The 10159-nt window shown below is 40.4% G+C and overlaps 1 protein-coding gene across 2 annotated transcripts in view; it reads left to right on the top strand.

The window, feature by feature from the left end:
• Nucleotides 1-262: 262 nt before the first annotated feature.
• The window catches only part of SNCA (synuclein alpha), a 215365-nt gene continuing 205468 nt past the window's right edge, over nt 263-10159 (top strand). Inside the window, exons 1-2 of one of the 2 annotated variants that reach the window (XM_077277198.1) lie at nt 263-526; nt 1906-2052. In XM_077277198.1, coding sequence (XP_077133313.1) covers nt 1932-2052 — 121 coding nt within the window. In that variant the 5' untranslated portion in view covers nt 263-526; nt 1906-1931. Of the gene's footprint in view, nt 533-1905; nt 2053-10159 lie in introns of both variants that reach the window. The other variant, XM_077277187.1, reaches the window with a different exon arrangement.

Genomic DNA, 10159 nt, shown 5'->3' with positions numbered 1-10159 from the left:
TGCACCTTTCTTAAAGCTCCTGCTTCTGGACAGATGTGGCTGCTGCTAGTCTACATCTGCATGGCTAATTATCATGATCCATGGAATCATTTTCTAGTGTGACCTGAATCTAGAGGAATCCTGCTGATAATGGCTCTCATTGTTTGCCAGGGAAGCAGCAAGCTTACAAGTGGTCCAGCTTGGGAGGCTGCCTACGATTTTTCTGTTTTCACACTGACAAATCAGGCATGTGAAAAAGAGGAAAGAGGAGGAGGGAGATGAAGAGGGTGTTGGGGAAGAAGGGAGTACGAGTCACACGAAGGAGCTGCTCCTGTAGAGTAAAAGTCATCCCTTTTCCATCCACTTATTATTGATAGTATTTACGGTCATTTCTCACCCAGTGCCTACTACATACATCTGAATGAGCTACATAGTATCAGGGCTTTGCACGTGAATGTATGGGATTTATTTAACCGAAATGTGCTGAATTTTTAACTTGTTACCGAAGATCAGATATCATCTCTCAGTCAGCACTCAAGAACCAAAGGTCTGTGTAAGTATTATTAAATGCATATGTATGTATTGTACCCATTTGTAGCTTATTCTACCGGGGTTAAAGACACATAGCTATAATACTATACGGTAATATAATCTGTCAGTTATGTCAGCTGTAAGACTGGCTTATACTGGCAATGCTTCATTTATTATCTATCTAGCTATCATATCTAATATTCTATCATTCTATTTATGTGCTGTCTAGCTAAAGTATCAATTTATCCATCTCATACCAATCTATCAACCATTCTTATGTCTATTTTATATCCATAGCTCATGTCCATCCATCTCATATCTATTTATCTATCAGCTATCTATCCATCCCTCTATCTATCCATCTATTTCTCTATCTATCCCATATCTATCTATCCCATATCTATCAATCTATCTATCTATCTATCTATCTATCTATCTATCTATCTATCTATCTATCTATCTCCTATCTATTTATCTATCTATCTATCTATCACACATTTATCTATCTATCTTACTATCTTTTCCCTATCTATTTATCTATCTATCACACATTTATCTATCTTACTATCTTTCTCCTATCTATTTATCTATCTATCTATCTATCTATCTCCTATCTATCTATCTATCTATCTATCTATCTATCTATCTATCTATCGATCTATCTATCTATCTCCTATCTATTTATCTATCTATCTATCACACATTTATCTATCTATCTTACTATCTTTTCCCTATCTATTTATCTATCTATCACACATTTATCTATCTTACTATCTTTCTCCTATCTATTTAACTATCTATCTATCTATCTATCTCCTATCTATCTATCTATCTATCTCGTATCTATCTATCTATCGATCGATCGATCGATCGATCTATCTATCTATTATGTATCTATCTATCTATCTATCTATCTATCTATCTATCTATCTATCTATCCCATATCTATCTCCTATCTATCTATTACATATACATATCTATCTATCTATCCATCTATTTATCTATCTATCTATCTATCTATCTATCTATCTTTCTATCTATATCTATTTATTTATCAATCTATCTATATCTATCTATTCTTTATCACATATATTGGTAATAAAATATTCTTAGACTTTATTATTTAACTTGACATTTTAACCCTAATATACTAAAGTCTAAGAATATTTTGTTACCAACATATGTAATAAAGAATAGATAGATATAGATAGATTGATTACATTTCACACCTCTAAAAGGGTTGACTTCATGTCATGCAGACAAAATGCAGGTTGGCAATTAGATAGTTTGTTGCTTGACTACATAAAATGTTGCCTCATATTTTAGTATAGAAAACACTAATATTTGTATGAAGTCAAGTTATCAACAGTTTCCCATGAACGGCTTGTTTTCCAGCACTGGTGAGCACACAGTCGTTAGCTATGGATGTATTCATGAAAGGGCTTTCCAAAGCTAAAGAGGGAGTCGTGGCAGCTGCTGAAAAAACCAAACAGGGTGTGGCGGAAGCAGCAGGAAAGACAAAAGAGGGCGTCCTTTACGTAGGTAGGTAAAGTGGATCAATAAATTACCAGCTGTGAAATTAGGATTCTGATTTCCCTCAAGAGTAACAGAGTCCAAGGTGCACTTTTGGTCCCGTTGTAAGGCCTTAAAAAAGGTTTGACTGCTTGGTGACTGTACACATTATTAGACACTTTTTACATAATATTAGTAATAGTAATAGCTAGATATCATTCATTCTGATAGACGTTATTGTGTATGGGGTGGAATTTTTTTCATGAACCAAAATGGAATTTATTACATGTCCCAGTCGTATGTTACTGGAGGCTTGATAAGTTAAGAAAATATTTTCTGGTAGTGCTTTTCATTATCAAAAGGTTAATTCATTTATTATACTTGTATTTTTGTATTATGCGAGTGTAAAAGGTTGAAATTTGCATAGAATTGATTCTTCAACTTTCTCTGGCCATGCGTAAGAGGTTGTTTTTTCACTCGTCATAGACATTATTCTTGCAAATAGAAAGAAAGCTAGAGATGTACAGCAGTATGTAAAACTTTGGGCACCCCTGGTCAAAATTACTGTTATTGTGAACAGTTAAGCAAGTTGAAGATGAAATTGTTAGGTGTTTCAAATTCCCGCCACTGCACAGGGGGAATCTCGAACCATGTCCTCTGCGGTCTCCCATTCTTCCCGAGTTGCAGTGGAGTCTGCTTAGCAGAGATGTCAGTTCCAGCATCTGGCTCAAGCTGATATTGTGCATCTGGTTACAGCTGCCGCCCCAGGTTCAGCCTTTGTAACCAGCATTGATCAGTGGCGAGCAGACACTCCAGGGACTAAGTCCTGCTTTTCGTCTACTGAGCATGCCTGTGGGATGACCTCTCATTGGAGTTCAGAGGCCACATGCTCTGGTCCTGAGCGGTTCCGATTGGACCATCTATAAAAGGCTCGCATGGTCGCTTAGCCATGTGATAGTAGAGAACTGAAATCATGTGTGTGTGGATGTATGACTGAAACTGGTGAAATGTCCTTAATCATTCCCATCCCTAGTGTTGTTGAAAGTAATTGGGTGATTGAGCTATCTAGTGCCAGATTGTGCTATCCAGCACTAGACACGAATTACTGCATCAATTAGCAGCCACCGCCAGTGCGGCGCCGTTTGCAACCAGTGCGCTTTCCTAGCCCTAGTTAGGGTGGTTAGTGCCGTCCACCAGAGCAGCGCTGTACGCACTCTGTGCGGTAAATCTTTAATTAGTCCTGACATCCGGTCAGTGTAGGGTGGGAACTCCCGCTTGGACTCAGCATCTGACTCAGGGCGTCCTCAGGTGCGGGCTCAAAAGCCACCAAGGGTCGAAGCAAGTGCAATTACCAGCATAGAGGGGGTGAATCATAGGGATCCCACCAGCATCCACCAGCTGCACCCTGTGACTATTAACAGGGCACAGCTTTCATTTAAGCAGCTCTGAGAAGCAACAGAGTTCACTTCCATTGACACTGGGTGAAGTCTAGCCCACGTGTGAGCTGAGCAAGTGTTCATCTGCCATTACTTAGCAGCAGGTTTCATCTCTGCACGGTGGACCCCAGGCTGCGAACGCAGCTCATATCTCCCTTTATATTATTTGGTGCATTCCGCTAGCCCTAACATTAATGATCTCTAAAAGAGCTAAAGTTAAAGATGACACATTTCCTTTGTATTTTTGACAAAATAAAAAAATTTGACATTTTTTACATTAAAAATACAAACAAAAAGGAACATGGGCAGATGCAAACGTTTTGCCTACCTGCATGGTTAGCATCTAGGAGCACCCCCTTTTGAAATTATCACAGCTTGTAAACGCATTTTGTAGCCAGCCAAGAACCTTTCAATTTTAATTTGATGGATTTTCATCCATTCTTCCTTGAAAAATTATTCCAGTTCTGCGAGATTCCTGGGTTGTCTTGCATTCACTGCTATTTTGAGCTTTAGTCACAGATTTTTAATGATGTTCGGATTAGGGAACTGTTAGGTCATTGTAAAACATACAGCTTGCGCCTTTTGAGGTAGTTTATTGTGGATTTTGATGTGTGTTTAGGATCATTATTTATTTGTAAAAGCCATCCTTTTTTCAACTTCAGCTTTTTTTTACATATGGTGTTATGTTTGCAACAAGACTTTGTTGAAATTTCATTGTATAATACCAAAGCATGACTGATCCACACTCATGATTAATGGTTGTCAAAATATTCTTTTCCTGAAACTCTGTGCCCATTTTCTCAACATATTCCTTTGATTATTGTGGCCAAAGAATTCTATTTTAACCTCGTTGGTCCACAGAACTTGTTTCCAAAATGCATCAGGCTTGTTTAGATGTTCTTTTGTATACTTTGGATGCTGACTTTTATGGCAAGGACACACAAGAGGTTTTCTTCTGATGAATCTTCCATGAAGGTCTTTTTTATTGCAGGTGTCTCTGAAGAACAAAGCACCACACCTCAAGAGTCTGCTAAATCATTCTGAAAGTCTTTTGCAGTCAAGTCGGGGTCTTATTTGCCTCCGTAGCAATCCTATGAGCAGCTTTCACCAACACTTTGGTTGGTCTTTAAGACCTTATTTTGACCGCCTCTGTTCACTGACATTTCTTAATTACACTTCAAACTGAGGAAAAGGCAACTTTAACCCCTTCACCCCCAAGGGTGGTTTGCACGTTAATGACCGGGCCAATTTTTACAATTCTGACCACTGTCCATTTATGAGGTTATAACTCTGGAACGCTTCAACGGATCCTGGTGATTCTGACACTGTTTTCTCGAGACATATTTTACTTCATGACAGTGGTAAAATTTATTTGATATTACCTGCGTTTATTTGTGAAAAAAATGGAAATTTGACAAAAATTTTGAAAATTTTGCAATTTTCCAAATTTGAATTTTTATGCAATTAAATCACAGTGATATGTCACACAAAATACTTAACAAGTAACATTTCCCACATGTCTACTTTACATCAGCACCATTTTGGAACCCCAATTTTTTTTTTTAGGGAGTTATAAGGGTTAAAAGTTGATCAGCAATTTCTCATTTTTACAACACCATTTTTTTTAGGGACCACATCTCATTTTAAGCCATTTTGAGGGGTCTATATGATAGAAAATACCCAAGTGTGACACCATTCTAAAAACTGCACCCCTCAAGATGCTCAAAACCACATTCAAAAAGTTTATTAACCCTTCAGGTGTTTCACAGGAATTTTTGGAATGTTTAAATAAAAATGAACATTTAACTTTTTTTCACACAAAATTTACTTCAGCTCCAATTTGTTTTATTTTACCAAGGGTAACAGGAGAAAATGGACCCCAAAAGATGTTGTACAATTTGTCCTGAGTACGCCGATACCCCATATGTGGGGGTAAACCACTGTTTGGGCGCATGACAGAGCTCGGAAGCGAAGGAGCGCCATTTGACTTTTCAATGCAAAATTGACTGGAATTGAGATGGGACGCCATGTTGCTTTTGTAGAGCCACTGATGTGCCTAAACATTGAAACCCCCCACAAGTAACACCATTTTGGAAAGTAGACCCCCTAAGGAACTTATCTAGAGGTGTGGTGAGCACTTTGACCCACCAAGTGCTTCACAGTTTATAATGCAGAACCGTAAAAATAAAAAATCATATTTTTTCACAAAAATTATCTTTTCACCCCCAATTTTTTATTTTTCCAAGGGTAAGAGAAGAAATTTGACCCCAAAAGTTGTTGTACAATTTGTCCTGAGTACGCTGATACCCCATATCTGGGGTAAACCACTGTTTGGGCACATGGGAGAGCTCGGAAGGGAAGGAGCGCCGTTTGACTTTTCACTGCAAAATTGACAGGAATTGAGATGGGACGCCATGTTGCGTTTGGAGAGCCACTGATGTGCCTAAACATTGAAACCCCCCACAAGTGACACCATTTTGGAAAGTAGACCCCCTAAGGAACTTATCTAGATGTGTGGTGAGTACTTTGACCTACCAAGTGCTTCACAGAAGTTTATAATGCAGAACCGTAAAAATAAAAAATCATATTATTTCACAAAAATGATATTTTCGCCCCCAATTATTTATTTTCCCAAGGGTAAGAGAAGAAGTTGGATGCCAAAAGTTGTTGTACAATTTGTCCTGAGTACGCTGATACCCCATATGTGGGGGTAAACCACTGTTTGGGCGCATGGGAGAGCTCGGAAGGGAAGGAGCGCCGTTTGACTTTTCACTGCAAAATTGACAGGAATTGAGATGGGACGCCATGTTGCGTTTGGAGAGCCACTGATGTGCCTAAACATTGAAACCCCCCACAAGTGACACCATTTTGGAAATTAGACCCACTAAGGAACTTATCTAGAGGTTTGGTGAGCACTTTGACCCACCAAGTGCTTCACAGAAGTTTATAATGCAGAGCCGTAAAAATAAAACAAAAATTTTTTCCCACAAAAATTATTTTTTAGCCCCCAGTTTTGTATTTTCCCGAGGGTAACAGTAGAAATTGGACCCTAAAAAATGTTGTCCAATTTGTCCTGAGTACGCTGATACCCCATATATGGGGGGGAACCACCGTTTGGGCGCATGGGAGGGCTCGGAAGGGATGGAGCGCCATTTGGAATGCAGACTTAGATGGAATGGTCTGCAGGCGTCATATTGCGTTTGCAGAGCCCCTAATGTACCTAAACATTAAAAAAAAAACACAAGTGACACCATTTTGGAAAGTAGACCCCCCAAGGAACTTATCTAGTTGTGTTGTGAGAACTTTGAACCCCCCAAGTGTTTCACTACAGTTTATAACGCAGAGCCGTGAAAATAAAAAAAAAAAAATTTCCCCCCAAAATTATTTTTTAGCCCCCAGTTTTGTGTTTTCCCAATGGTAACAGGAGAAATTGGACCCCAAAAGTTGTTGTCCAATTTGTCTTGAGTATGCTGATACCCCATATGTGGGGGGGAACCACCGTTTGGGCGCATGGGAGGGCTCGGAAGGGAAGGAGCGCCATTTGGAATGCAGACTTAGATGGAATGGTCTGCAGGCGTCACATTGCGTTTGCAGAGCCCCTAATGAACCTAAACAGTAGAAACCCCCCACAAGTGACACCATTTTGGAAAGTAGACCCCCTAAGGAACTCATCTAGATGTGTTGTGAGAGCTTTGAACCCCCAAGTGTTTCACTACAGTTTATAACGCAGAGCCATTCAAATAAAAAATATTTCTTTTTCCACAAAAATTATATTTTAGCCCCTAGTTTTGTATTTTCCCAAGGGTAACAGGAGAAATTGGACCCCAAAAATTGTTCTCCAATGTGTTCCGAGTACGCTGATACCCCATATGTTGGGGTAAACCCCTGTTTGGGCGCACGGGAGAGCTTGGAAGGGAAGGAGCACTGTTTTACTTTTTCAACGCAGAATTGGCTGGAATTGAAATCGGACGCCATGTCGCGTTTGGAGAGCCCCTGATGTGCCTAAACAGTGGAAACCCCCCAATTATAACTGAAACCCTAATCCAAACACACCCCTAACCCTAATCCCAACAGTAACCCTAACCACACCTCTAACCCAGACACACCCCTAACCCTAATCCCAACCCTATTCCCAACCGTAAATGTAATCCAAACCCTAACCCTAACTTTAGCCCCAACCCTAACCCTAACTTTAGCCCCAACCCTAAATGTAGCCTTAACCCTAGCCCCAACCCTAGCCCCAACCCTAACCCTAACCCTAGCCCTAACCCTAGCCCTAACCCTAACCCTAGCCCTAACCCTAGCCCTAACCCTAACCCTAGCCCTAACCCTAGCCCTAGACCTAACCCTAGCCCTAACCCTAGCCCTTACCCTAGCCCTAGCCCTAGCCCTAGCCCTAACCCTAGCCCTAGCCCTAACCCAAGCCCTAACCCTAGCCCTAACCCTAACCCTAGCCCTAACCCTAGCCCTAACCCTAACCCTAATGGGAAAATGGAAATAAATACATTTCCCTAACTAAGCGGGTAATGAAAGTGGGTTTGATTTACTTTTATAGCGGGTTTTTTAGCGGATTTTTGTGATTGGCAGCCATCAAACACTGAAAGACGCTTTTTATTGCAAAAAATATTTTTTGCGTTACCACATTTTGAGAGCTATAATTTTTCCAAATTTGAGTCCACAGAGTCAAGTGAGGTCTTGTTTTTTGCGGGACGAGTTGCCGTTTTTATTGGTAACATGTTCGGGCACGGGAGATTTTTTGATCGCTTTTTATTCCGATTTTTGTGAGGCAGAATGATCAAAAACCAGCTATTCATTAATTTCTTTTGGGGGAGGCGTTTATACCGTTCCGGGTTTGGTAAAATTGATAAGGCAGTTTTATTCTTCGGGTCAGTATGATTACAGCGATACCTCATTTATATCATTTTTTTATGTTTTGGCGCTTTTATACGATAAAAGCTATTTTATAGAAAAAATAATTATTTTGGCCCGGATGCCGCGGCCATCTTGGATCTGGGACCTGCAGCGAGGAAGGAGGTAGGAGACCCTCGGAGCAACGCGATCACATCGCGTTGCTGCGGGGGTCTCAGGGAAGCACGCAGGGAGCCCCCTCCCTGCGCGATGCTTCCCTGTACCGCCAGCACACCGCGATCATGTTTGATCGCGGTGTGCCGGGGGTTAATGTGCCGGGGGCGGTCCGTGACCGCTCCTGGCACATAGTGCCGGATGTCAGCTGCGATAGTCAGCTGACACTCGGCCACGATCGGCCGCGCTCCCCCCGTGAGCGCGGCCGATCGTGCTGGACGTACTTTTCCATCCTTGGGAAGTAGGGCCCACCCCACATGGACGGAATAGTACGTCCAATGGCAGAAAGGGGTTAAATCCCTTTGCTCTCTTCTTATAGCCTTTTTCTGCTTTGTGGGCCTCCACCATTTTCATTTTCAGAGTGCTGGGTAGCTGCTTAGAAGAACCCATGACTGCAGTTTTTGGAACATGGTTAGAAGAGGCTGAGTTTTTATAAAGCTGGGAAATTTGCATCACCTTGCTTTTCCTAAAGATGATAGTGTACAAACCATAACCCTAAGGTCTGAAAAATTGGTCACAGTTATCTGAGCACACAAATCTCCAAGAGTACCCAAACTTTTGCATCTTCCCATTTTCCGTTTTGTAATTTTTAAAATGTTAAAAATGACATATATATTTTTTCCTACAAAGGAAATGTGTCATCTTTAACTTTAGGCCTTTTAGACATCATTTTATCTTCAGCTTGCTTAACTTCTCACAATAACTAACTTTGACCTGTGGTGCCCAAACCTTTACATGCCCCTATAAACGGCCCCAATACATACACATGAGGCATGCCAGATTTTACTATTCACTATGTGAGTACCCAAAAAGAGTAAGTCACCAAGTCAACAGAATTTAATCAAGCACAGTGCTTCCATAAGAAATAATTATTTCCACCTATGTACCAGTAACAGTGCCAAAAGGATAACCAATGAGTTCTACTAAAGGGATTCTCCATGAATAAAAAAAAAGAAAATTATACTATAAATAAATTCAAATAGGAAATCATATTTGTTTTGTCTTCGCAGGTTATATTAAATTAAAATTGCCACCATTTTGATACATTGACAGAGATCAGTCCTAAAATGTTATGGGATAAAAATACTAATAATAATAAAAACCACTATTGGAATAACATCTTTCCACCATCCAGCAGCTCAGAGAATCTCCACAAAAACTCTTCTGATACCGATAACTCAAATGTTATGGACAGATGCCTGTGAGCATCTGCAGCATGTAGATTCAATGCTTTGACTTGGGGTTATATTGACAGAATGTCATGCAAGTCATCTCCAGGTCACAGCAGCCTCTCGACATTCAGAAAGACAGTGGACAGCAGTGTGAGCAGTCTCTTCTTACCTCAGCACTAGAGTTGGTACAAATTTATTCAAAGGATGTGGCCCATTGCCCACGTAATCTGTGGCCAATGGACAGAAGTCCTAAAATGCCTCCATCCTGCCAGCATCTTTGGCTCTTCTTTGTTTAAACAGCCTTGTGCCATGTCAATTACTGTTTCAGCCATTGGATTTCTTCCTGTAATTCGATTCTCACCAATTCTGCTCAGCATCCCTGATATCTCCAGTATTAGTTCAAAGCATTCATTGGAACATCTTTCTATAAATTCACACACCAATTGT

Source organism: Ranitomeya variabilis, chromosome 1 (genome assembly GCF_051348905.1).
Source record: "Ranitomeya variabilis isolate aRanVar5 chromosome 1, aRanVar5.hap1, whole genome shotgun sequence".
Lineage (NCBI taxonomy): Eukaryota > Metazoa > Chordata > Amphibia > Anura > Dendrobatidae > Ranitomeya > Ranitomeya variabilis.
This window is presented reverse-complemented; position numbering and strand designations above follow the sequence as displayed.